General features: G+C 49.3%; 9 protein-coding genes across 9 annotated transcripts; 4 read left to right on the forward strand and 5 right to left on the reverse strand.

Annotated features, from left to right (window-relative positions):
* Nucleotides 1–938: 938 nt before the first annotated feature.
* Nucleotides 939–2,531, forward strand: BKA55DRAFT_496227 (cytochrome P450; the record flags this gene model as incomplete). The annotated part of the gene is made up of 2 exons (XM_046186355.1): nucleotides 939–1,621; nucleotides 1,670–2,531. 2 exons carry the CDS (start codon nucleotides 939–941, stop codon nucleotides 2,529–2,531), a joined length of 1,545 nt encoding a protein of 514 aa, XP_046057466.1.
* Nucleotides 2,532–3,279: 748 nt separating this feature from the next.
* Nucleotides 3,280–4,354, reverse strand: BKA55DRAFT_533288 (GPR1/FUN34/yaaH family-domain-containing protein; the record flags this gene model as incomplete). The annotated part of the gene is made up of 5 exons (XM_046189443.1): nucleotides 3,280–3,432; nucleotides 3,483–3,667; nucleotides 3,716–3,942; nucleotides 3,996–4,085; nucleotides 4,140–4,354. 5 exons carry the CDS (start codon nucleotides 4,352–4,354, stop codon nucleotides 3,280–3,282), a joined length of 870 nt encoding a protein of 289 aa, XP_046057467.1.
* A 2,216-nt stretch (nucleotides 4,355–6,570) lies between these two features.
* Nucleotides 6,571–7,302, forward strand: BKA55DRAFT_683759 (uncharacterized protein; the record flags this gene model as incomplete). Its single annotated transcript, XM_046198544.1, has 1 exon — nucleotides 6,571–7,302. One exon carries the CDS (start codon nucleotides 6,571–6,573, stop codon nucleotides 7,300–7,302), a length of 732 nt encoding a protein of 243 aa, XP_046057468.1.
* A 453-nt stretch (nucleotides 7,303–7,755) lies between these two features.
* On the reverse strand, nucleotides 7,756–8,998 carry BKA55DRAFT_683760 (uncharacterized protein; the record flags this gene model as incomplete). The annotated part of the gene is made up of 3 exons (XM_046198545.1): nucleotides 7,756–7,969; nucleotides 8,015–8,223; nucleotides 8,270–8,998. The coding sequence occupies 3 exons, from the start codon at nucleotides 8,996–8,998 to the stop codon at nucleotides 7,756–7,758; spliced, it is 1,152 nt and encodes a 383-aa protein (XP_046057469.1).
* Nucleotides 8,999–9,432: 434 nt separating this feature from the next.
* Nucleotides 9,433–11,219, reverse strand: BKA55DRAFT_552472 (autophagy-related protein 27). The gene is made up of 3 exons (XM_046191435.1): nucleotides 10,725–11,219; nucleotides 10,114–10,675; nucleotides 9,433–10,066 (listed from the first exon to the last, which is right to left on the reverse strand). Exons 1-3 carry the CDS (start codon nucleotides 10,987–10,989, stop codon nucleotides 9,871–9,873), a joined length of 1,023 nt encoding a protein of 340 aa, XP_046057470.1. The 5' UTR covers nucleotides 10,990–11,219; the 3' UTR covers nucleotides 9,433–9,870.
* A 145-nt stretch (nucleotides 11,220–11,364) lies between these two features.
* On the reverse strand, nucleotides 11,365–15,248 carry BKA55DRAFT_603521 (Spt20 family-domain-containing protein). Its single transcript, XM_046196572.1, has 2 exons — nucleotides 14,545–15,248; nucleotides 11,365–14,481 (listed from the first exon to the last, which is right to left on the reverse strand). The coding sequence occupies exons 1-2, from the start codon at nucleotides 14,876–14,878 to the stop codon at nucleotides 11,798–11,800; spliced, it is 3,018 nt and encodes a 1,005-aa protein (XP_046057471.1). The 5' UTR covers nucleotides 14,879–15,248; the 3' UTR covers nucleotides 11,365–11,797.
* Nucleotides 15,249–15,342: 94 nt separating this feature from the next.
* On the reverse strand, nucleotides 15,343–17,119 carry BKA55DRAFT_552477 (uncharacterized protein). Its single transcript, XM_046191436.1, has 3 exons — nucleotides 16,197–17,119; nucleotides 15,952–16,148; nucleotides 15,343–15,902 (listed from the first exon to the last, which is right to left on the reverse strand). The coding sequence occupies exons 1-3, from the start codon at nucleotides 16,830–16,832 to the stop codon at nucleotides 15,503–15,505; spliced, it is 1,233 nt and encodes a 410-aa protein (XP_046057472.1). The 5' UTR covers nucleotides 16,833–17,119; the 3' UTR covers nucleotides 15,343–15,502.
* A 358-nt stretch (nucleotides 17,120–17,477) lies between these two features.
* BKA55DRAFT_497630 (nucleotide-diphospho-sugar transferase) lies at nucleotides 17,478–19,295 on the forward strand (the record flags this gene model as incomplete). Its single annotated transcript, XM_046186482.1, has 3 exons — nucleotides 17,478–17,640; nucleotides 17,739–19,118; nucleotides 19,180–19,295. The coding sequence occupies 3 exons, from the start codon at nucleotides 17,478–17,480 to the stop codon at nucleotides 19,293–19,295; spliced, it is 1,659 nt and encodes a 552-aa protein (XP_046057473.1).
* A 6,064-nt stretch (nucleotides 19,296–25,359) lies between these two features.
* On the forward strand, nucleotides 25,360–25,907 carry BKA55DRAFT_58334 (uncharacterized protein). The gene is made up of 2 exons (XM_046194204.1): nucleotides 25,360–25,601; nucleotides 25,680–25,907. Exons 1-2 carry the CDS (start codon nucleotides 25,408–25,410, stop codon nucleotides 25,726–25,728), a joined length of 243 nt encoding a protein of 80 aa, XP_046057474.1. The 5' UTR covers nucleotides 25,360–25,407; the 3' UTR covers nucleotides 25,729–25,907.
* The last annotated feature ends 502 nt before the right edge of the window (nucleotides 25,908–26,409 follow it).

Genomic DNA, 26,409 nt, shown 5'->3' on the forward strand with positions numbered 1-26,409 from the left:
AAACTTGAACCAGCGTAGTCTAAAGACAGAAGGTTTACATATAATCGGAGACATTCAGAGATTCCAGAACCGTTCTGTTGGTTCGTAGTCTCGGGCGCGACATACTTCAGCTTGTGTCTTTGGTCTAAGGCACAGAAGTTTATTAACAAAGCTACACACTTTAGACTTGCCGTCTCTTGAAGAACTATATACTTAGCTTAGACGTTTAAAAGTCAAATCAAGCGTAACGGTTCGTGTAAGTGCCCGGACAATAGTTGCTCACCGTATTGCCATGTTATCAGCATAAGTTGGTCCAACCTCAAATTCGTACGCCACCAACTCCTTGCCCCCTACAATATGAGAGACATAACGACGTAAGAAAAGGCGTAAGAGAAGGCGGTACAAGTCTAAGCGTGGATACTGAACTATTGACAACTTCCAAGGCATCGCCGGATCTAGAATGTCTGTTGGGTTGTTCACAAGTGAGGGCATCGCCGTGTACACCCACTCCATGAGAAAGGAACCAACTGCATATATGTCTTTCCAACAATATCGAACTCTATCCTGAATCTTGTGTAACGACAAACATGAAGAATCTTCGAGTTCATTGGGTATTGGAGTCTTGTCTGGATACATGTGGCTCGAGAATTCGCTAGATCGTGGTCTTGGAGGGATTATTCGTGTGATTAGAGATGCAGCTGAGAATGTGATATGGCGAGTTTGCTAGTCCAGACCTTTGTGCTTATTCACAGCTGAGGTTGGTGGTGGAAAGATTTGTCGAGACCTGAAGTCGATCACGATAAAGGTGTTAGGAGTTGACGAGAAGCTCTATCTTAAAGTTGTATAAGTGGAAGAGATGGCCAGACGAAAGAAGAGGTTCATTAGAGCAAGAATCTCATCATCTCCATCACAATATCTCTCTCTTCTTATCCCATTGATTAGTGTTGATTCAACTCAACATGTCTTCTATCCTCCAGACTCAGGCCCTCTCTTCCCTCACGATCAACCTCATTCCCACCTTTATACTGTTCTCTGTGGCCGTCTACGTCCTTCCAGCACTGACTCGCCGCCTTCTGCAATTCCTCTCGTCTCCAAGCCCCTTCAAGGAGAAGTCCAACAATGGTACCCCTTCCATCTCCAATCTCCCCCGCCTATCCGGTGTTGTTCCCTGGTTGGGCCATCTATTTGGCCTGACCATCGATAGCACTCGCTACATCAACCGTCTCATCAAATCCACCACTGCACCAATCTTCACCATTAACATTCCCTTTGCGCGAATCACCATCTGTCATCCTAGTATGGACCGAGTCCTCTCCCGTCATGTCAATGACACTGGTCTTGCTCAAGTTCTGGTTTACGTTGGCCCTCGCCTCTTTGGACTCAAGGAAGAGACTATCAAGGCTGTCTTTGGCTACAACCCCCAGCCCCTGCACAAGCAAAAATTTGGACACGTCGAGAACATTGTGTCCCTCAATCAGCGCTCTAGCACCAATATCAGGGATCGTGTGATGAAGATGCCCGAGACGAATGAAGTTCTTGTTGGGCGTTGGGTGTTTGAGCTGGCTGTCTCTGCTACAGCGAGTGCGGTCTGGGGAGTTGCCAACCCCTGGAGTATGGACCAGGACTTCTCTAACGAGTTCATGTAAGTTGTTACCACTTTACTTTGACAGGACATACTAACAAACTATAGGAAACTCAGCGAGACATTCGATACTCTCGGACGACCATTCGCCTGGCTCACAGCAAACTCAGCCTGGAACTCTCGCAGGTACCTTCTCGCCAGACTTCGCGAATTTCATCTGGAGCACCGCGAAGCTCGTGTTAAAACCACAGCTCACAGTATCAATGTCGTGGCTCACAGTGATCCCAACTGGGAGACCAACCCAGACTACTACCACATTGAGATGGTCTCAGCTCTAGGCCTCCTAGCAACTACTAGCACCCTCGCGGTCTGGCTCACACGCCACCTGTTGACGGACCCTGAGTTGATGAAGGTTATTCTCGACGAGGTGCAACAGCTCAAGCATGTTGAAAGAGAAGACAAGCCACGGCTGGACTTTGCTAATGTTCGCACTGAGTGTCCCTGGCTTATGGCATCTTGGTACGAGACTCTCCGTCTTCACATGACAGGTGTTGCTCGAATCGCTCGCCACGATTTCATGCTGAATCTCCCTGACTCGGATCCTATTGCCGTTCCCCAAGGAGAGATCTTCATGCTTCCAATGTGTGCATCCAACTTGGACGTCGACAACTGGGGTCCCGATGCCGCGACCTTCAAAGCTTCTCGTTTCATCAACAAAGCGGGTGAAATTTCCGGAAGTGCTGTTCATAAGGTCAGAGCTTTTGGAGTTGCGGGTAACATGTGTCCTGGTCGCGTGTTTGGTACTGATATCGTCTTCTCTGTTGTGGCGACGATGCTTCGTACCTTTGACATTGAAGCTGCTCCTGGTGAGGAGTTTCGAGTGCCAACTCTGCGTGGAGGTTTCAACGTTGGGTTTGAGAGATACGGGGACGATGTCAAGGTGCTTCTCAAAAAGAAAGGCGTTGCTTGAAAAGGTCTTAACGTGTATTGAAGGACTGAATTCAGGAAGCAGTCTGCAAGGATGAATCTCGAATTTGGGAGTATAGGAGTTAAAGTGATTTCTCAATATATAAAAATGTTTAAATCCCTTTATTATTCGTCGTGGTTTCCCGGGTGAACTCAATTTGGCTTCAAACAATGTTTCTTCGTCAATCTATGATGAACATTGCTGGATGCTCATAGGGCTTTGACGAATAGAAAATGACACAAAATCATGCTCGCGACTCTATCCTAAAACTGCCTAACTATAGGAAGATAACATATCATATTTATTGCACGTCTCCCCTTTGTATCCCTTCTAGGACTAATCTTGTAAACTCACGATGACTTCGATTATGGAAGATAAGACAGACACTCCTGGTCCAATGAAGTCAACCAGAAGATATTGCCTTTCGCCTTGGAGAGGTCTTAGTTATTCCACTACTTTTCTAAACTTGATGACCTGTGATGCTTCACAACAAGAATAGCTGAAGTGGTGCCGAGTGGTTGGGAAACGTCCCTGGTATTCACTATCTTTTCCGCTAATAAAGTAACTAGATCCTTTGGCTATAACCAATAAATAAATCAAGTTCGAATCTCAAGGTCCGAACTTCGGACAAGAAGCCACCCATTTCCAATTGTTGGCTGATTCAACGCCATCACCAACGCCAGTAAGGAGATGCCCCGACGTGCATATCGTCCCTACAACCCCTTTTCCATATTAATCCATAATATCTAGCTTAAGCACGACGAGCCTTCTCGCTGTGTCCCTTGATGACAGTGGACAAGTCGCCAACGGGGATTTGGATAGGGAAGTCGACGATGGCGAAGAGGACAGCGATGAGAATGTACCAGCCAGACATGCATGTGACGAACCCAAAGGCACCACCAGCCTGTGACTAGTTAGTAAGAGGTTAGGTGTATAGTGTAGGGGAGAACATACCACGAGGAGCTTTTGTGCGAGCTTAGCATTTCCAGTAAAGTCATCGGCCAGAGCCCAGAAAGCAGCAGTAATCATCAAGAAGCAGAAGGTCAAGCTGAAGAAGATCATGACGAAGACGACGTTGGTTCGGAAAGCGCAGATGAGGAAGATGAAGGACAAGACACCCATGAAGAGCAACCAGAAAGCTAACCTGTTAGCAAAAGATCATCAGCCTGCAGAGTATATGGACTTACCGAGACTAGCGTTGAAACCTCGAGTAGCAAGACCTTCAGCAGCAGATGTGGCATCGGCGGGAGCATATGAGGCGTAGGCAGCAAAAGCAGGGATGAGAGTGCCACCGTAAGAGAACCAGAAACCACCGAAGGAGCAGAAGACACAGGCTGGGAAACTGTTGCCGAGGACCCATTCAAGAATACCACCGATGATCATAAGAAGACCGCCCATAAAGACGTAGACGGCGCTGATACTGATGTTAGAAGTGTTTATAGGGGTTGCTGGTGGATGAAGACGTACTTTGAGGCAGCACCACTGCCACCAGCGCCTCGCCAGCCCATGAGATCGCAAGTCAGGGGTGTAAAAGCGAGAAGGAAGCCAACAAGAGCACTACAATAGTTGTCAGTAACAGACTCCTAATAAGGAGAAGTGAATCGAGCGTACATAGGTGTAGGGTTTCCAAAAGTCTGTCGAAGATCTCCCTTAACCTGATTCATAGGAGAAAGGTAAAGCTTCTCAAACAGTTCAGGGCTCATCTGAACGCTCTGAGCAGTTCGCAACCTGTTCAGACTCTCCAGGCGCTGAGCCTCAGGGTCAAAGCCATTGAGACCATCGTGCTTCTCGTTGAATTGCTCGCTGTGCTCGGTGGTAGCGGCCATGATGGTGATTTCGTCCAGGATGGGAGATTGAGAGAAGAGACTTTTCTTTCTTAGTGAAAAGGAGAAGAGTCAAATGGTATATAGAATCGAAATCAGATTATGGGGTAATGAAGAGGAGAGACAAGAGTCAATGCAGATGCAGGGACAGGGAAGGACTTATATCAGGCCATAGCTCCCCTAATATATATGAATTGCAAACCAGTACGGATACATAAGCTCAAAAGCCAAGCCTGGTCCCCCAGATTGGCACGGAACAGGGGCGCCACCCTTTGATCCGGCCCCATGTTGCATCTTTGGTTCATGTTGCTTTGCTTTTTGTTTCCCCAGGTCATGTATGGACTGACTGTCTATTCAGTCCCAGATCTCCACCACTAGGGGAAGAGGAACAACAACGCATCTAAGCGTGGAGAAGATCAGCCCGCCTGTCCGTCTAGAAGCACGGGGTTGGTTTGGTTGCATTGGCGCCGTGTCATCCGAGTCAGGCATGTCTTCGATTCATCAAAGCCACAGCAGGATTGGAGAACAAGACTAAGTCTCCGATTCGACGAGTTGTCTCAGTCTAACTTCTCGCAGCCTAAAGAGTGTAACAGCCTACCCCAGCTTGGCGTGCGTGTTTGTGTTGCGGGGGAGGAATTAGATTGGCAGCGCTAAGACCTGAGTTGGAGTTCAGTTCTCAACCCCAGATGCACCATCTCCACACGATCCCTTCGCCCGGCTGAGGGAGACAGGGACTAGGGAGAGAGCAGCCTCACCGTTGATGCGTTTGTGCGGGGGGGTCAGAGGGTTTCTTGTTGGGGATTCTTTTGGGGGAGAGTGAATGTTCTACGCGTATCAATTGCTAGTTGAGGATAGTCTAGATCGAGAGGCAAGATTGACTTTGGGTTATTCTCCGGCCAGCCGAGTTGCTGTGAGGGGAAGACATAGTGGCTTACACAAGATATAGGAGAACAACACAACAGAGAAGAACAGATGCATTTCACAACTGCAGTCTGGGGAAAGGATCGAAATTACCAACAAATGTGTATATTATGGATACGTATCAGAGATCACCGGGGCCCCGGACTGGTAACTACCTCCGTGCATCTTAGAGCTGGGTTCGTGTTGGTGGTCTAAGAAGCAGAACTTCGGATCCGCTGCCAGATGAGTGGATATCAATACAAGAATGGACATACATGATCGATACGGAGAATGCCTATAAGGTTACTGTAGAGGTGTAGGTGCAACGTGGCAGGGTACGTATAAGTCAGTGTCTAGGACAAGAAGCTTTTGTTGATGGGTCGATTATGATGCGTTCCAGCTTAGTTGGGCTGACAGAGGGGACCGGCTGTTGAAAGCGTTTAATCTCTGTATGGCTGCATAGACAGTTACACGTTGTAACGGTTGTTGACTGACTCGAGAAATGTAACCCTCTTCTCCAATTCAGTCTCTGATATGCCGTAACTCTTCCAACAATGAATCGAGGAGCATCTCAACAGTCAAAGCACAATTCAGCTTTGACTGTCACCTGATTCCACTGCCAATACAAAAGTCCATCAATCGTCACGTCCAAGCCAAGAACGTTCAGAGTCTGAAGAATTCCCTTTCCCCATTGCCCCAGATTCTGATCCCTTCAACCCCTGCAACGCCCTGAGATGAGGGGAAACAATGGTTGTTGACTGCGGCTCCGTGATTTTAGTCTACGCTAAATCGCGGTTCCGCCTTTTAGTGAGCTCGCTAAAAATACGGTACTTATATTTCTGGGGTTATCGGAACAACAAAAGACCGACACTCACAATCTATTGGCCATTGAATAACAACGTACTCACGCCGTCATTGATGATATTCGGCCCACAAGTTCCATGTTATCAACTCGACTCGATCATGATGATTTACACATTCAATCACCATTTTATAACCTCATCGTGATTATAAGACTCAATGGCTTTCTCTCCTAATAAAAAGCTCATCATCATCGATAAATGATCCATCTTGGCTTGCTCTGGTCCCTGACGTCTTGCTGTTTATGGTATTGACTTACACATCTATGTTGTCATCATGAGTAGCCAATCCGTCATGACTGTATCGACGACGTCACAGACAGAGACAGTAGAAAACAAGCAGAAGAGAGATTTCCATTCTCTTCACATAACATTGTCCAACTGATCACATTTGACCTCTACTGCTCTACCACACATCAACTCTAAACACTCTAATATCATATCTTAAACACCATCAAAATGAAGGCAGTTTTCGGTGCTGGCCAACAAGGTTCTGCTGCAGTTCCCATCACTGCAGGTGTAGCAGCTCTCGGCGCAGGTGTCTACTATCTAGGTAGATCCAAGCCCGAAACCACACCTGAGCAAGATCGCAGGGGTCGCGCGGAGGCCAAAAAGGCCGAAGGACTCAGCGGCGCCGGCATTGGAGGAAATGCCGTTACAGGCGGTCACGAGCTTAGCCACGCCAACTCGAACCGCAAAGAGGGCACCACAGCACCTCCTGAGAAGCTTCCCAGCGGTGGAGTAGGCGGCGGAGTTGGCGGTGGCGGTTCCAACGTTCGAACTTCAGTTGAGATGTCTGCCAAGGACCAGCCCGGTACATCGAGCACCTCTCATGGCAGTGGAATGCTGGGTGGTTTGTTTGGCACTGGAGGATCTAAGGCTGGTGATGGGTCTGGAAAGGAGGCCAAGGATACGAGAGTGGCTAGCAACTACGATGGCTCGCCAACCAAGAAAGACGCGACGCATCACGACCAACACCAGCCTAGAGTGAACAAGTCAGGTGGTGGCGACGAAAGCAACAACAAGGGTGGTAGCAGCAGCAGTGACCAGTCAGCTCGGCAGTCACTCCAGGGCGCTTTTGGACAGGGAGGAGGTAATGTCGCTGAGCGCGGTGATCAGAGCCAAGGGTTCCGTGATCCCCGAGTCGCGAGCAATCACACCGAGACGACGACTAAGAAGCATGCCAACTAGGAAGAGATTTTGAAGTAATCATAGCAGGAGTTTCTTAAAAATGAGCAAGTTTTACCGAGTTGCCTCGTCGACATAATCTCCTGAAAGTCAAGGATGTCAAATCTAGAATCCTTTCGTGAAACAAGCAAGTTTAGTGAGACCTAGCAGCGTCGTGATATTGTGCCTAGCAACATGATCCAATCTCCCATGGGCGCATGCTTGAGTTGTTGAGCTGAAGTGACCTGCATTGCATAGCCAAGTCTCACCCCAGAATCTCACAAGATCCATGTCCCAGGAAACTGAACAAGACGTAACTAGATCTGATCTGATCTCATGTGAAAAAGAAACAAGAAAAAAAGGAGTAACTGCAACTTGAGCGACCAATCGAACTGTGTCACCGCCACGCCCTCCGTGTCTCCGGGTCTATCCCAGATTGCAAGTCCCGTTTCCCCAGACCATCCACCATCTGCCGTGTCAAACACCTCCAGCCTGAGTATTCTGTCTGGAACACCACCATTTCCCTGGGAACTTTTGCTCAATGCTTGGTGGGTACGTCCAGAAGATGAGAAACGCAATGACTTTGTTGAGAAATCGACTTGGTCTTGATTGGTTTGGCATGTAGCGACGCCAGAGCTTGTATTCGGAGACAAGGAGAGTGTTGCCAAGGACATTGATGAAACGAAATAACCTGCTTTGTTAGAATGATGGGTTTGCTGTAGACTTGGAGACTTACATGTTGCAAGCAATGAAGAAGATTGTCGCAATGTCTGCTGCTCGAACTCCCTCGGATCTCTTCCCCATGGTTTTAACAACACCTGTAAGGGGCGGAATCCAAAGCCCTAAAATGCCCATTTCTAGGAGTAAAGACCAGTGATAAGTCCTCAACTCTGTACCCCTTACCATACTCAAGCAAAACACCCAACACGACATGAGAAAGTTGACCTACACTCGTCAGCACAAGACGCCCTCCTCATATTCACTCACTTACCACTGTGGGTCCAAGAATCAACTTCTCCTTCTTGTAATACTTCCAACACAGCGACGCTGCTACGATAGTAATCGTACTCTGCGCACAACCGACCAAAAAGTAGTACAGCAGTATCATCCGATACCTCCTATAACACACCCGATGGAACTCATACTCTTTCCACGCCGCATCCGACGTAACAGGAAAACCACAGTATCGACATACACAAACCGTAGCAAACGTTCCAAGGGTATACATACGACCCACGACGAACCCTCCCCTTGAAGAAACACAGTCGAGACATTCGTTGGCAAGAGGATATCTCGCGTCAGACTCATCGGCATGGATGAGATGATCTCTCAGCGCGTCGTAGCGAAGACAACGATAGCATGTTGAAAGGAGTTCGAATTTGATGCTTGGGAAGACTTCGCGGATGAAAGGTTTGTTGATAGTATGGCGCAGGAGACAACATGTTCGTCGGAGAGACTCGACTTCGCCGAATGTAAGATGCTTTAGAATCATGAGTTGAAGTTCCGCTGGGAGTCGAAGGAGATTATTGTCGATGTTAGCAACCGTTAGGCTGCCATCAGCCTTCGGACGTGTGCGACAGAGTTGCGACACTGTCTCCCTCTGGATATCCTCCTTATCATCACTTGTTGAAGCCGCCTTGATGTTGTTATCATCACTGATGCGCACAGCCTCACCACAAAACTGCTGTCGCAAATGATCGAGCGTTCTGAAAGAAATCATTTCAACTAAAATTCCACATCGCCAGTTCCCATGGTGAATGTTCCAAGAATTGCTTTCCCTCTAAAATCCTCACGACATCTACACATACAAGCAAGGGCCCCGGCCTTTATCAATCCCGTCAGCTCCAACACATCGTTCGAACCTCCGCTGACGATGATGGGTGACTCTGACACTGAGGGCAGATATTACTCGCGAAGACATTTCGGATAAGCAGAGCTCGGAGTCGCAAACACAGTCAGCCGGAGCGCTTACTGTCGTAATACCACCAATTCTATTGTTTAAAGTGCTTAATACTCTATTTTATCCAGTATACTTGAGCTTTTGCCGAGAGACACTTATTTTAGCGCTGAGTAACACCCTTCTTCGTGGTGTCTGGCCAGATGAGCTGGTAGATGTTGGTTGGCTTATAAGAAGTTTGGTCTGCTTCGAAGAGAGGCACAGCATGGGCCTTGTTATTCTGACATTGTCCATTCAACCTGAATACATGATTTTGTGAAGCATGATGTGAAGTAGGAGAGAGCGTTCATGATAAAAAACCGTGATCAGCAGTGTAGAGCACGCCTGAGGCCAAGCGTTGAAAAATTCTAAATCCTTCGACATGAGCTGGCATGAGATTTCGTGATGTTGACAGTTTACTAATCCAATGGTAACTCGATGGCTGCGAACAATAAACATGCTATTATAGAACATCTGTCAGTGACTTTGTAGCGCTGCTTGACAGCATCTTGATCTAAACACTGATACGAAAACCGAAATCCGCGGATTTCAACCTATGTATACAATTCCAGCTAGATACAGCTAGCATGAGCGCCGTACCATCCCTCACACAGCCCAGCCCAGACCTATAACGATACACATGCTGTCAAAAACGCTTAAACAGCGCTGTATCCTCCTCGACTTCCTGTTCCCTGTACGGTGTTGAGAACACGACGGATCCAGTCCTTAAGTAGGTAAGGAATGTCGCGGATGGTGTCGCTGTGGGGAAGAAGATCCCAGCCGCGGGCGCCGTAGCGTGTAAAGTTGATCCAGGATGAGAAGATGAGGTAGCCAGCGATGCCCAAGAAGGCACTAAATGTGTTAGGAAATCATCATAGAAGCTGATTAGGGGTACTCACATAATGATGAACCAGGTGAAGAAGCCCCAGTGGGAGCTTGAGCTGTCATCATCACCACTGCCACCGTTGTCCTCTGGCTTTTCGCAAGCATACTTAGTATACCACGTCAAGCGCAAAACCCTGGCCTTCTCCTCAACGTCAAAGCTATCCCAGATAAGCGAAGCATTGTCATGCTTCAGTTGGTGCTCAATCATAGACTCGCCCTCATCCTTATCATCACCATCCCCTTCCTTCTTATCGTCGTCGGCTCGCTTCTCGTACTGCTCTGAAGTAACCCACTCGCCCTCTGTCCCTTCTTTCTTAGGATCGCACAGGAACTCGATGATGGCCTTTTGCTCGGTCTTCTTGATATCGCCCTTGAGAGGATCTCTGCCTCCTGTGAGGACTAGTCGCACGCCCTCTTTATCCTTATCGGAAGTAGAGTCGCTCGTCTTGAGTCGCGTAGGCGTAGCTTCGAATCGAGAGCCGCCGACGTTTTCGAGGTTTCCTGCGATCGCGATGACATCCGTAATCTCATCCGTGTCCTTCTCGCCAGACTTGAGAAAGTGTGTAATACCGCAAACTGTACTTGTTAGCTAGACTCGATTGGCATTGGTAGATTTTGTGCATACCTCGTGTTCCATTTGGACATTCTTCGTCTTTCTTGCCACCCTTCTTCTTCAAAGGCTTGCAGATATCTAATGTATAAGTTGTGTTATAATGTTCGGGAGGACTAGGCTTGAACCGCGTCGTCACGACCGAGTGAGGCCCACCAAGCTTAGAAAGATCGAAAGTATGTCCATCAGCGCGAATCTTTCCGCAGTCCAGAGTCTCAGCCGCAAAAGCTGGGGCCGCCAGCAAAGGCAGTAGAAAAGCCAATAGATCCGGCCGATGCATTGAGAAGACTTTGATAGAAGATCGAAGAAAGTTGATAAACGACGGTTGCTAGACGATAGTAGCGAGATGAAATTACGGATGAAGTGGTAGTATCAGAGAATGGCGACCGACTTAAACGAACGAAGAGACTCGATAGAATAGATTATGAGCGCGTGCCTAGAACAAGCAAGCTGTGCTGTGCTGTGTGATGTGATGGATTGGTCACGTTGCCTTGAGCTATCGCGGGTTTGCTTAGCGTCATATGAAGCTCCTATCGTCTTGGCGGTTGTGTCATTCCGCGTAAGGTAGAAACCCAGTTTCACAAGCACGTGACAGTCTTCAGAACTCACAAGTCACCCAAACGCCATACACCAACACCCCACGATATGGATGCATGTTACAACGGCTAAACCACATGGCAAACGCATCATAATCCTGGGGTAATACTATTCTTTCTTTTTTTCTTATTTATTCATGGTTGATTCTCGGGCTTCGTAAAAGAGATGATGATATAACAGACCACCTCTAATAATGATACAGTCAATACTTTCTTCCAACCTGTAACACCAAGAACAGCGAAATCCATCACTGCATTACCTTGTCCAGAACAAAACAGCCAAACGCATAAGACAGCCTCGATAAAACCCTTGAGCCCGAGTTGAAAACTTTCCGTGGGGTATAAATCTGCCCAAACTCATAAACCGTGTAAAAATAGCATGCTGGTCCAACCTGAACTCCTTTGATCGACCACCTGGTTCCAATCCTCTGCTCCTGTCTGCCGTGACATTAATTCTGTCCATTATTATCTTGTCAGGTCTCGTTCGCGATATCACATTCCCTGGGGACCACCCATCATTCCATTCATCCCCTGCATTTGCTGCTGCATCTGTTGCTGCAACTGCTGCTGTTGCATCTGTTGTTGCTGTTGTTGCTGCTGCTGCTGCATCATCATCTGTTGTTGCTGTCGCCGCTGTGCCATGGAAGCTTGCATAAAGGTTTGAGCTTGCGCCATGCTCTGCGCCTTCATCTTATCGAGCACTTCTTGCGGGATGTGGTCTTGACCACCATACTTCTGAGCTATCGTTGGTAACATCCTATTAAAAAGTGACCTGGCTTGTTGGTGCAGTTGCGCCTGAATTGGGTTTTGTTGCCCCATCTGCCCCATCTGCCCCATCTGCCCCATTTGTTGTTGAGCCTGTTGCTGCTGTTGCTGTTGCTGGGCTTGTTGCTGCTGTTGGGGACTCATCATGTTACCCTGCTGTTGGGCTTGCTGCTGCTGCCTTTGCTGCTGCATCGCCTGGAAAGCTTGCAGGTTCATACCGTTATTCATCATCTGCCCGCTGACTTGACGCTGCATAGGACTATTGCCCATCTGACCATTCAGTTGGTTCATGCGCATCATCTGTTGCAACTGTGCCTGCATTTGAGGGGTGAATTGTCGCATCTGGTTGCCCGACATGTTCTGCATTTGCTGGGCATATTGGGCCGCGATCTGCTGCTGCTGTTGCTGCTGTTGAGGGCTCATCATGTTACCCTGCTGTTGGGCTTGTTGCTGAGCAATCAATTGCCTTTGCATCGCTTGCATCATCTGCTGCTGCTGAGGGCTCATCTGGCTCATGTTGCCGCCGCTAATACCATTTTGCATGGCCATCTGCTGCTGTTGCTGTACAGCACGTTGTTGCGCCAATTGAGCCGCGTATTGTGGGTTCATTTGGTTCATGCCCTGGCCATTCATCATCATGCCTTGACCAGGCTGCGAGTTCTGGGCCATCATAGCCGGTGGGGGGCTTGCCTGGCTCATGCGAGGAGTTGCCACCATGGCTGGCCTGTTGATGGGAGTACCCTGTGCCATGTTGGGCGTTGAATGAGGCATTCTTGGGGTACCAGAGGGATGACTCTGTTGACTACCCCTAGAAGACATGTTGTGAGCCATTGGGACAGACATAGCTGCGGGGTTTTGGACGACAGAAGACGGCCTGGGGGGGCTGTTTGCCATGCCAGAGTTGGTCTGCTGCATTGGGACGCTACCGACCATAGGGGATGACATATGCTGAGGGGTACCTTGGTGAGCAACTGGAGAAGACGCTGGTGGTTGAGTGATCTGAGCCTGGAAGCGGGGTTGTGCTTGCGGAGGCATATTGTTAGCCATTTGGGGGGTTCCCACAGCTGCGTTATTGACTCCGTTGGTGGCAACATTGTTTTGAGGATGGCCGTGCTGTGGTTGGGTCCCGTTAACCCTCTGAGCATTTTGGTTGGTCTGGTTGGCCTGATTCGCGGCTTGGGCACGAGCTTGGGCTTGTCGTTGAGCTTCAGCCTGTCGCATCTGGGCTTCTCTCGCAGCAGCCTCCCGTCGGAGTCTTTCTTGTTCGGCATTTTGCTTCTGAGCCAACGCGACCGCATCTTGCTGCTGTTGCTGTTTCGCTTGTTGCAATTTCCTGTCATTCTCCAGCTGCTTGAGCTTCTCTTGTTCCTTCTTCTCGGCATGTTCTCGACTGATGTCAGCCAAAACCTTGAATCGTTCGAATCGAGGCTCGAATGCTGATGCACCGCCTGAGGCATCGCCATCTGCTGCACCACCATTCTGCGCTCCATTTGCATTTGGTGCAAGACGCTCGTCGGCAACCAGCATGAAGCGTTCCGTCTCTGCAGCAGCGGCTTCGTCCGCAGCCATCTCGGCAACAGTTCGCTTCCGTGTTTTGGGCTGAGGAGGAGCCTCTGCATGCTTGGGGTGGCTCATTGCCTCCATGAGGATAATTGTTTCCTCAACATTCTTCGTAGGTTCAAGCACCAATGGCGCGTTTGTCGCCAACAGGATCTGTCCCTCTGCAGCATGAATATTGCTGCCGTCAAGCTCTGTCTTTTCACGCTTCTGGCGCTTTGCTGGGGGCGGCATGCTGCCAGCTGTAGGTGTCGGAGGAATAAGAGGCATTGGCGTTGAGGGGGGTTGGCCAAGGCCATCACTCAGTCCTCGGGGGGTAGAAGCCTTTATTAACAGGTCCATCTGTAAACTTTCGGGCGTCGGATGGAGTACCATAGTAAAGACCCGTGGCTTTGTCGCTCTGTCTTTCTGCTCCTCCGGTGCTGGCATGACAGGAGCATTTTCCTTCTCAGCCACATCATTGGCTTTTGAGCTTCCATCGCCATTTGACAAACTCTCTTTAGGGAAAGGAACATTCGGCGATGGTGTAAGACATTGGTTGTAGTTATGAATGGATGATGGCATCACGGAGCCCTTTCCTTTTGTGGGTTTGGCAACATTCTTCGCTTGCGCAAGAGACTTGTGGTCGTGAACTTGAACAATGAGACATCCATCATAGAATGGTACACCAGCTTCGGTGAAGTACGAAAGAAGATCATGAGGGATCGTCCGGCTTCTGACGTGGTCGAGGAATATTTTCATCGGTGACTTGTATGGAAACACGCCATCTTGGTTATCGAATCGGAAATGTGTTGTGTGTAGATGACAGACAAGAGAAGGAGGTCGGCCGGCAAACTTATTCAAGATGTAGGAATCTGTGACAACTTCATTACTGTTAGTGTGTGCGCATCAATATGATAGGTCAGAACATCGCATACTGTAGGGTCGAGGCTCCGCGTCATGACTGGAGTGGTCTGCCGCTAATGACGCTGATCGTAGGCCAGCACTGTTCCTAGAGTGCCGACCTTGCAACTGCGATGCGGTTTCTCGTCGGGCTCTGTTGACAGGTCGGACGGTTGATGCGGTAATAGCCCTGTCGCTCGCCGAGTGCGGCGGCTGCTTGGCACTCGGCGGAGGTTTCTTTGCTGACATTGATGGAGATGGTGATGATTTTGAGGAGGTTATAGCGCCATTCGTCTGGATGCCAGGAGGGACTGGACGCTTCACTTTGTTGGCGACATTTTGATGGACTATAGGTCCAACTGGCGCCATCGTGTTGTGGTCGCGCTGCGCCGCGGGGGCTAGCGATTATGACGATATCTCGGCCGATGTGGTCCGCTCGACTTTGATGAAATATTTGTTTAGGTCGCAAACATGGATATAATAAACGCAACGGCACGATGCCGGATCCGAAGTCGGTTTGATAAGAATGGATTGATCGCACGTCGACTTGATGGATGGTGCGGAGTTGGCCGCGGTAGTCTCACGTTAGGGGCGCGAGTATCTCAAAGAACCGCAAATCGAGAATAAAGAGAATGGTCCATGAGAGTTTGATGAAAGAAAATAGACCCGTCAATTTCCTTGTTGAACTCGTTGCGTTGTCTCTGGAGTGGGATATCAATTCGATGATGGTTCACGCCTTGTCGCCGTATCACGGGTGCATTCCCTTGGATGAGGTCGGCTGGATTACGGAAGAAAGCGTCACGTGATTTGACTTGGAACAGCGCATCGCAAAAGGCATAGAAGGTTCGTACACAAATTCAATATCTTTCAAATGATGTAGATAAAATCATTGAATAAATACACGCGTACTCGTGTCTGTAAATAACCCTTAACAGCATATACTAAAGTCCAAAGCTTGGTATCTCGTGCCAGATTCCGCAAGACGCGTTAGTCTCACTCCTGGCCCTGAACTCGACGCGCCCAATCATCATTCAGCCTCATACTATCAACAACCACAACTCCACGTCCTCGTCCAACTCTTTCAGGGCGCTGCCACCATTCTTGGCTCTTCCCAGCCCTCTCAGCTTCAGATTCACTATCTGCCAATCCACCAGAACCACCATCAGCACCAACAACCAGAATGACGTCATGTCGAAGCCAGGTCTGGAGGGTGGTGATGATGCTGCCATCTTGACCAGACAGAGCTTTCTGGAGATAGATGACTTCTGGTTGGAGGTGTCGCAGAATATGAACGTGACCGTTTGGTGTAGTGAAAGGGAGAACCATTGTCTCCTTTTCAACCAAGCTTAGAGCCTGTGAGTAGATGGAGTTAAAAGAAGGGCTTGCGGATTCACTACGACTTGTCAGCCACAATACATTTCAACAACGCAAGTAAAGCATACAGCTGGTTCTTGGACTCTTCAGCTGGGGTTTGAACTTGATCGTGTCCAATGTTAGAAAATGAGGAGCTCAGCGAAGTTGGCGGAAGGTTACTAGTAGCAGTATCCATAGTAGGTTCCTTCAAACCCGGAGCGTAAATCAAAACAAATAGCTTAACCTTGGAGTGATCGATGTTTCGAGGGATGTGGGAGAGGATAGACTGTACCATGTTAGTGTGCGATCTCCGAGAACAATGATATCAACTTACGGCGTGCTCGTGGAACGAATCCTCCTCTTCAGGCACGGCGCCTGTCTCGGCAGACACCACAATCGCAACCGTCTTGCGTCGCCTATTGCCGCCGACGAGTGGTGACGATGTATCGGCGGGCGCTCGTTCTTTCTTAGCATCTGCTTCCTCTTGCCAGGGGTTGGTATCGTCAAAGGGGCTCTTGTCCTCCTCGCGAATGCTAGCCAAAGCCTTGCCCATAGCTGCACTCGCAGCTGCGACACCAGCCGCCACAGTCTTACCTGTCGAGTCAAAGAACTGCTGCGGGCTCGGTGTTCGCCGTAGAGCACCAGACATGCGCGAGCCCCAGCCTCCGCCGGCCGCATCTTCGTCCGCGGGCGCAATTCCATGGCTCTGGCCATCAGGCCGTGGTGGTTGCTCGGGGCCTTGAATATCGCGCGAATTGATATCTCGGGAACCGTGGGGTTGGTTATCACCTGCGCGAGCTTGATTGCCGTAGTCTAAGCCGTAGTGGTCCTCTTCGTCATCTCCGTCTTTGCGCTGGCTCCAAACCCAAGCAGCTACGCCTACAGTAGCAACTGTGAGTGTGACTGCGAGAGGGACCCAGTGGCTCCAAACTCCCCGTCGCGACCGCGACGATCCGTGATCGGGCGACATTTACGCGGCGCACTGTCGCATTGCTAGGTGGAGGTGATGACGCCAATGGCAGCAGGCGCAAAGGGCCTTTTCGTACAATTCGAGTGTCGTGAGTATGTAACTCTTCAGCAATTGCGTGATATTGGCGCAGCCGTTAAAGTAGCGAGGTCTGGGGCCAGATCCGATTCTTGTCGATACGCGGTGGTTGGTGTAATTGGCATCAACAAGCCAGTGGAGCTGAGGCCATCTGCCCCCAGCAACAACGGGGTCAGCAACCCGAGGGCCGACAAAGAGGTCAGCGTTTCAGGGGCTCATTTGCGGGGGACTATCCAATAATCCGTACCGAGGTCGGGTTCAAACCGTCCACGTGAATTCTAGTGGGAGAGATCTGTGGCTGTGTATTTCTACAGCCACAATTGCAGCCACAGGCGGGACAACACCCCACGAACGTACATTTTTGATGTCTTGGCAACGGATTTGAGTGACTCTTCACTTCATATTTGACTTCATACAGCAACGACGGCCCTCGCGTTGGCATTAACAGACCAACCCACACACTGAGGCCACAGCGAACTTTTACCGAACATTGGTTTTATCCTAGATCTTTCACGTCTGCATCACCAAATCAACAAGGAACCCCGTGGTGTTATGCCCCACGCTGTATCAATGCCTTCAACTGGGCTTCAAGCCCTTATTCTCTGCGGGCCTGGCTCGTCATTCCCGACATTCACCTCTAACCCCGATGAGAGCCCCAAGGCCCTTCTCCCTATTGCAAACCGACCTATGGTCTGGTACGCACTTGATTTCTGCTATCGAACGGGCATTACAGGTCAGTGAAGCCTGATGCTATAGGGTGACTCATTGAGTATATTCGCAGACAACTCATCACTCTCAAGTTGTAAATGAATACATACTGACAACTGCTAGACATAAACCTTGTCTGTCCTCCTACAGCATCTGAGGCTATCTCAACTGCTCTGAACACTAACCCTCATCTAACTGCGCTGCCTTTGCCGCGACCCGACATTCTCTCGCCAGTAGACCTTGATCAAAACACAGGCACTGCTGAGATCCTGCGGCTACCAGAGATTAGGAAAATTATCACTGGTGACTTCGTCGTACTCCCTTGTGACTTGGTCTGCGAACTAGGAGGAGACAAGCTTCTACAATCATGGATGGTAAAGTCAGCTAGTCTGACAGACATGCTAGGAACTGCCAGGCTGTCTAATGGCCATCGATCACTTCACAGCGGCGCACTTGGCGTCTGGTATGACACAAAGGCAGTTGCACCTGTCAAGAAGGAGGAGACAGACTTTATTGCGACAACCCCATTGCCTTCATCTCCTGTCACGCCATCAAAGGGGTCTCTATTCTCAAACTTGTCAAAGCTGGTGTACTCCATGCCAACCGACTCTTTGAGAGATTTGACAGAAGATAAAGGTTCACTTCCAATCCGTCACGGCTTGTTGCGTGCCCATTCTCGCGTACGGATGTTCACCACACACCGAGATGCTCACATCTACATCTTCCCTCGATGGGTTCTCGATTTTGTCAAGGATAACGAGCGAATGGAGAGTATTGGTGAGGATGTTGTCGGATGGTGGGCGAAGGCAGGCTGGCAATCCGGTCTTGCCGAGAAGTTGAATCTGGAGAGTGCTTGTGCACAAGGCCGAATTGAGGAGGCCGACGAGGATGGACGACAAAGCTCGCCCTCCAGAGTTTCCACTCCAGAGAACATCCAGAGTGATCGGAACGCTTACGGTGATGACACGACTGCCGAGACATCAGTGCCGAGTATTGCAGTTGATGACGAACCATCAGCTGCCGAGAAGTCGACATCGTTCCAAGTCCCGCCGATCGTTGCCTATGTTCACCCGGGCGGGAGCTCAGCTCCTTTGATTCGTCGTGTCGACACGGCACAATTGCTGCTCGCTATTTCACTTCAGCTGGCCAAGCTTCCATCACACGAAGAGACAGGCGGAGAATCAGCATCACCATATGCACATGCAAAGAAGATCGCTTACCCTGAAGGTGTTAAAGCACGCACGACAATCACACAAAAGGACAGCCTCATTGCGGAGAATGTCACAGTTGAGGAGAAGACCTCTATCAAAGAAACTGTGATCGGCGCCGGTTCGCAGATCAACGAGGGTGCCAAGCTCTCTCAGTGTCTGCTTATGGAAGGAGTTGTTGTTGGAAAGGCATGCAAGTTGACGCGTTGCATCATTGGAAAGAGAGCTGTCATTGGAGATGGATCTGTTTTGACTGACTGTGAGGTTCAAGAGAATCTGCTCGTTGAAGCTCGAAGTGAGTTCCCGTTTCCCTACCCTAGAGGTGATCGTCACGCTAACCACCCACCCCTGCACAGCTGAGGACAAGGACAACAAGCTCATGAGCTCTGAGGGCTTAGAGGCCACAGAAGCTGAGATGGAGGAAGTCCTCCAGGACATGGAAGCTGACGCCGAGCAAGCAGTGATGGATTAACTTAGAATCTTAGATGTAACCATAAACGGAGAAGCATTCAATAGAGCTCTTCGCTTGTTTGTTTCGACCCAACTCTGCTATTGCCCGCACTCCCAATATCACCACTATGGTTGCATTTCACGTGTGGTGTTGAATGTTCGAGACTTTTCCTTACTTACGTATGGTAGTATCGAGCCCCAGTACGCCTAAGCCAAATGGATGCCCGTCAAAGTGCCATCGCCACCTGGGGAATACGATACGTTGGAATTGTTTCACAGGCGAATGCTAAATTCAATATCGCTTGACGGGAAACGTCTGACTTGAGACCCACGATGTCACCTACCAACCGTGCCGAGCCATCCTTCGCAGTCACAGGCAGCTTACCAACATGTCTCGCTTCACATTCATCCGAACAGCAGCTCTGCAAGGAGAGCATTGTCGATCGAGAAATCGTACGATTTTGCACTTTGGGGTGTTTCTTACCAAGAACTTTGGGATATCTCTTTCTCGATAGTAAAAACACTAGGGGTGAAGCGCTGTCGAGGTTGGGGATAAGATCGACGATCGCGAGACGGGACGAAACTAATGCGCGGTCACCCTAATCAGGTCACTCAAGTCATTGAGGGCGTGTTCAGATATCGTCCCTCTCTCTCTCTGCGCTTTGACGATATAGCTGATTTTCCCTAGATCAGTAATAGCATCACAAAGTTGTCACTCTTGGCTCGCTTCCCTTCTACGCGTAAGCGCGCGTGGGCCTGTCTAGGGAATTTGGAACCGAACCACCACGGGTACTCCAGCCTTGCAGTGACATTCTAAACGTAATACTATCGCAAGAGCCACTTTGCGGGCGTGGGCAGTGACCGGCTGACCGCGTACTCTCGTCAAGGCTGGAGTGACAGCTTGTCGTAAAGCCTGAGAGTGTTCCGCTCCCACCGAAGATCGAGAGAATATACTGAGATCGAAAGCTGAAGGAGAGGCTGTCATTCACTAAAGAAAGTAAAGAAAGATTAGGGTCCAATATGCATAGATTAAGTTTCGTGGATCTTCATACAGGGCTGTGTTGTTTATTAGATCGCCATGTTGAAACGAAACAAAGTGGCTTCATAACGGCTTTTCTATAGATAGATTCTGGACTTCTTTTGACAGCCACGTTTGATGGTATTCCCATCCAATTTACAAACTTCCCCATGTTTGCTTATTGTCCGAAAGACGTCAGATATGCTTATCTTGCCCCTTCCACTGTAGAATTCTGTGCTCAATGGTCTCAAGTCTAGATGTTCTGGCCTCGTCTCGTCATGTCTCGTCTCAATCGTGTCAGGTGTCGTGGCGCGTTGACTGACATAGCACATACTGAGTAAGTCAACAATATTATGTCTCCAACGAGGTCACTGATGACAAAGGTCTGGTAGACTACTGACACAAGTCCAAACATAGGCGACGATTTAGCCTAGATGAGATTTATCTGTTTTGATATACGCCCTATGAATTGTAGTTACTTGAAACCGTCCTGAACCACAAGCTACCCTACATCTCCTATAACCCTCATTGGTAGAATAAATCTCCTACCGATCGATCGATCGTGTCAACTGAAGGAGGCGCATTCTAGAACATGAAATATCGACAATTAGTGTTTGAAAGGCCATTGTCAGAGTCATGAGCTGCATAAATCAAGATCGAAATGTCAACATCGTGAAATCGGGGGACTCCGCGGAGACTGTCAATCGATTAAGCGAGAGGGATTTACTAAAACTCCATTTAGGGAATGGAAGTCGTAGATAGTGAACTAATACAGCCAAGCGTAACCACGGCTCCGGTTCTGGGCGAAACTTTATTACTGGCGTCCGTAAATCCACGAGATCTGACCACTGGATAATGGCCTTCCCGTCCAGATAATAGGGCAATTGTTGATTCACCGTGAGAGAAAACGGTCGATATTATTTTGAGGCTGCGCTACCGTCCACACCACAGCTCTTAGGTGCCGGCCCGACATATGTTAAGCAATGCCACACTATCAACGGTCAAAACGGTCGTTTTAAGCCAGCATTCCGGTGCTATTGATATGCGAATGTCACCGTAAGTCTGACCGTCTCGTCAAGAGGCGAAAAACGGTAGGGAGAAAAGTCATTGACACCTATTGACAAAGGTAGTATTTCGTGTGTGGAAAGAAAAATAAATGACACAAATTGGTCAGTGGCGGGGGAGAACCTCCATACCCTGTGCTGTAAGAGTCTCAGTCTCAGCTCATTGTCAATTATATATACCCTGACGTGCCTTGCTGCACATGCAGACGCAGTCGCAGATGCAGATGACGCAGGGCCAAGGTTTCGGGAGACCACAGAATCTCCAAATGGAACAGGAACTGTAACCGTAACAGGGAGCAGGGCTTGAAAAACAGGCTTTCCAGACCCCTGACTATCCCCAGTATGGTGATCTTCTCCCGCCCGCCGTCCGTCAGATCACAAACCTAGATGGCGGGAGATTCACGGCGGGTGTAACAGCGGCTGCGGTGTAACTTCGATCTGGGGGCCCCAAGCCCAAGGAAACAAAAAGAAAAACTTGCCATATGGCATTTCGCTCGCTCGCATCGTGGAAAGAAGAGTGCATCGGCGATCTCATGGGCCTGGGCCTAACCCGTATGATATGTAGGCTGGGCAGAGAACCGAGGGAAGTGAACCACGATAATCAAGGGACTGAAAGCTATCCAGATAGAGAGCACTAACCAATACCACCGAGTTTGGATGACATTCTTTACATAGATCAATGTAGGGCAGAACATAGCTTACAAAAGCTAACGTAACTATGTCAGCGGAGACTGACAGCTTCGGGACCCTTGGCCCAGAAGCCGTAGACCCCGGCCGGCCGAGTCACTCCAAGTCTCCAAGGCTGCCCATCTCCCCTAAGCATGAGTGTGGGTATGCCCGTCACAGTGAGAACCAGATGTGGAGAGCCTTTACTTCAGTTTGCCGTCGGCAAGAGTACGGGCCCGTAAATCATTTCTCAATCCCGATAAAATATGTTGGCGTTGTTATTCCGCTGCCAGTTGAATTACGTTGTTGCAGCCTCGAAAGCCACCATAATAGCCACAGCAGGCAATCCTGACATAGTTACAGTAGTCACTCAGCCCGTCAGTCAGTACCGCCAAGACACGAGCGTTATTCTCCTTATGGATCGAGGTACAGTAGTGTGCGCGGTATAACTGCTACAATCGTCTGATATCTAGCCTGATAGATAGATTGTCGACCAGGGAGAGTAAGAACAATAGCGTACGATTACCGTAAACAGAGGGAGACAAAGACCGAATGGGCAGCAGATGTAACATCGTTTACTCAATACGGGAGTGAAGGGATGCGTCCAAGGCAAGTTGACAGGTTCATAAGTTGGTGATAGGTGATAGTCCCCAAGTCAATTCGGCAATTCTTGGGTCCGGTGCCCACAAAGAGCTCTACACAAGGGAACACCAGGCACCCAATTGGGCCTCCTAGTGCTCGCATATGGTATTACCAACCAGGTAATCCAACTGTACATCAACGGACTAGCCCAGAGGGACAAAAGCAATACGGTTGCGCGAGTGTGTGGAGAAGGACTTTACTGCGCAAGACCACTTTTAACTGATTAGACCATCCCCTATGGAGTATGCAGAGTGGGCAGGATTATGATAGATCATATAGAGCCCCAACACAAGGTCTCGACAGTTGCTGGAACTTGTGGCGCTTGATATGACACTCAAGACTCTGATTGGTAGGATAACTGCGGAAGCGTGTCCGCAGCTCAGGTGAGACTTTGAGGTTATAAATCTATGATGCCATGATGTGAAATGAAGAAGAAACTAGACGGCAGATCTGCTCTACGGTTTGCCATCAGGGAATTCAGCATTCTGATCACACGAGACGGTACGAAAATCCTTCACATATACTAGCATCTTGGCAAAGCATATAGGCTTTTTACTTTGGAGAGCTTGTATACTTTACGGGAGCAACGGCGCTGGAAAGCCGGGCCGGAGATGGATCTACCTTTGGGATAACGGGCTTGGCCTTTCCTCGGCGGGGGGAGGGGCACTTTCGTGATCCATACCGTCTGTGTAAGCTGAGGAGGAGCTCTGTTGCCAGATCACGGGCCTCGACTCTTCAGCTCTTGAGTCAGCGGAGACGGGAAGCAGGAGAAAACCTGGTACGTAGGCCTAAAGTGCTCCCCTCTCTCACTCTCACTCTCTCACTCTTGGCCCTGAGCCTGAGTTAGACAGAGGCTAGGCACGGGAAGAAGTGGATAACACATGGGAGCACTCGGATTCCCGTCGGGGGCCCGTATGAAATGCTACTCTGCTCGGTATTACCAGCCCAGTTCAGCTCAGCTCAGGGCAGGGCAGCTCAGGGCAGGGCAGGGCAGGCAAGAGACAGGACGAAAAAGTAACTTACGATGCCGTATGACGACAGGACTGCAGATGTCGGGTGTGCAGTTGAATTGGCCTTGTACATGGTGTAAATGAGATGATTCCACGAGCTGCATGCACTATTCGTTGGCAGTTCCAATACAATACTGCAACGTTTTCTTAATATGAGATGCATATAGTACATAGAAATGATGATGAACACTCTGTTTCTCATCATGCGGAGACTTACTTACATCCGCTTCAGACACTGCAAGGGCATTGATGGTGAATCTTGCCCTGGCATCTTCCGTTCGTTTAGGCAAACAAGCGACCCGAGGCATTGCGTATCGCGTTAGTAACTCGCATCATCCAGTTCGACTAGGTTGAGTTACTGCACATATTCAAAGTGAGAGCAGAGACGAGAAAAAAAACGATATATCACCAAAATGAAAAATCCTGCCCAGCCCATCTCAGGTGTCTTGCCAGCCTTCAACTGTATGGATGTATGGATGTATGTATACATTGCAAGACGGGGGGCGTGTAATGTTACCGCACCGATAGGTTTACCTTGACCGATTTTCAGTGGGGAAAAGAAGAAGAAAAGTCAGATCTACGAACGAACACCAACGCCAACGCCAGCGCCAAACAGCCTCTCCCTCCAATGGCTCTCTCCACTGGGACCTCTGATCCCTGACCCCTGGTCCCCTCTCCGTTCCTAGATTTGATTTCTTGGGAGGATCGCTGGGTCGCTCCCCGGAAGATCGCCCGGCACTAGGGATGCTTTGAGAGCTGACAACAGCAGAGGACTGTCATTCGCAGGCCTGAGGCACGAGCACGAACACTGCGACTCTTATCTTAGGTACTGTGCCTTAGCGATAGTGTGGCCCCGCAGCTACCGTCCCGAGCCTTGCGTTAGTGCTTGCACCACACACTTGCGCGATGCACTAACTGAAATGTTTCCCTTTGTTATGACCTCAGTTTCCCAGTTTCCCTTATCAGGCCTGGGATCGCGTTCAGGTCGCGTTTTACTGGGGCTAGGGAGCATGAGTATAGTGCGCCTCGGTTCAACTCGATGAGCCAAGCAGCTAAGATGGGGTAGTTGACTAACCCCTCAACTCAACTCGACCCCTCCTTAGGAACAATTCAATGCCCGACGGATAATAAACTTGGAGACATTGAAATGAGGAATTCGAGGGCAGTTTCACACTATTGACTCTATTGCCTCTCCTTGAGAAACTCCTTCGATCAAGGAGTTTCAACTCCATCAACTCCATCAGATCAGATCAGATTAGTTCGGTTCTGTTATCAGTTTTCAGGGTCAACCGAGTCCCCTCCTCGGCACAATTACAATACCACTTCCAAGCGAATGCCCTTTGTTCCATTCTCTTCTTCATGTCTGTCAGTCTGTCAGTCTGTCAGTCTCTCTTCTCTCTTCTGTCGTATTGAGAACCGTGCGCGACTACAATAGAATAGGTAGTGTTAGTGCACAAACTTGACAGGCAAGGCAACTTGTTTCCTGTTGCGATAGGCGAAGCAGGGGTCTTAACCAGGTTGACTGACCACGCTCACCTGTCAATGGGAACTTAATTTGTATTCTATGCATATGAACTGTAAGGATAGTTGCTCCGCTACCGTCCGATATCTCCATTTTCTTGAGGTGAACTCGAGTCTTTTCCATGATGGATATTTGAGTTTAGCCGCTCTGACGTTGTATTTTTTTTTTTTTTTTTTTTTTTTTTGGTCTGGTCTGGCCTGGCCTGGCCTGGCATGGCTGAGTTACCCAGCACCCGGCACCTTTACACCTTGACAAATGCCGATACCACCCTTGTCAAGCTGCAATACAACTCTACAGCTCTAGTGCAGTTGGAGTTGCATTCGCAGTACATGCTCCGGTTGTTGGAGTGGATGTGCAGCCAACAGAGGCCTTCCCGTCCAATGACATCACGAGGAGCCCTCCTGAAGTAAGTTTTTGGCCATGGTTGGTTTGCAGAGTCAGCATCAGCCGAATAATCAACACACTGAGACGTTTATCGGATCAGGGTCCACGAAGAAACTCTACTCGACCTACTCCGTACCTCAAGGTACTGAACTCTACTCGTAATGTGCGGATACGAGCACACAGTTCCCGTTCTCTTGCAGTGATGCTCCATCCATCGCCAGGAACACCCGCAGGTCCCTTTCGTTTTGGGTGAGACCTGCACCACGCCTGTGATTGCTTTTCACGAATAGGGCCAGATTGCCTTCAATCATTGTACTCCTTTGCTAAACCTTCTCTCCTGCTGACCCACGTCTTCACTTTGACTCTCGAGTGAGAGATATCCCACTAATTGTTCCGCTCTCTTGTCTCTACACTACACTACTGTTCAGTCTCAAGGGAGTCAGATATGGGGAAACCAAAAAGACCTTTCGGATGGGTCATGTTTCGCCCAAGAGGTAACACATCCAGGCACACACTCAGGAACATGAACCTTCTGATGGTCTTGGGTCTTACTTCTTGGCTTTGGGTCCCCTCGATACGGAGTAGCCTTGTCTCACTTATGACCTTTCTGAGCAACATTTCCACTTTCTCCCATTCCAGGCCCTGATCATTCCTAGAGATGATATCCATTACTGTTGGAGGCAAGAGAGCTAACAGTTTATGAATGAGAAAAAAACCGACCGAGACGATATGTACGTACATTCGTACATCCTTACACTAGATCTGGGGCACCCACACAATTACCTCAAAAAAGAAGACTCCCACACTCTGGGCGTGGCTTGCCATTTCTA

This window comes from Fusarium redolens, assembly GCF_020744475.1.
Source record: "Fusarium redolens strain MPI-CAGE-AT-0023 chromosome Unknown BKA55scaffold_1, whole genome shotgun sequence".
NCBI lineage: Eukaryota > Fungi > Ascomycota > Sordariomycetes > Hypocreales > Nectriaceae > Fusarium > Fusarium redolens.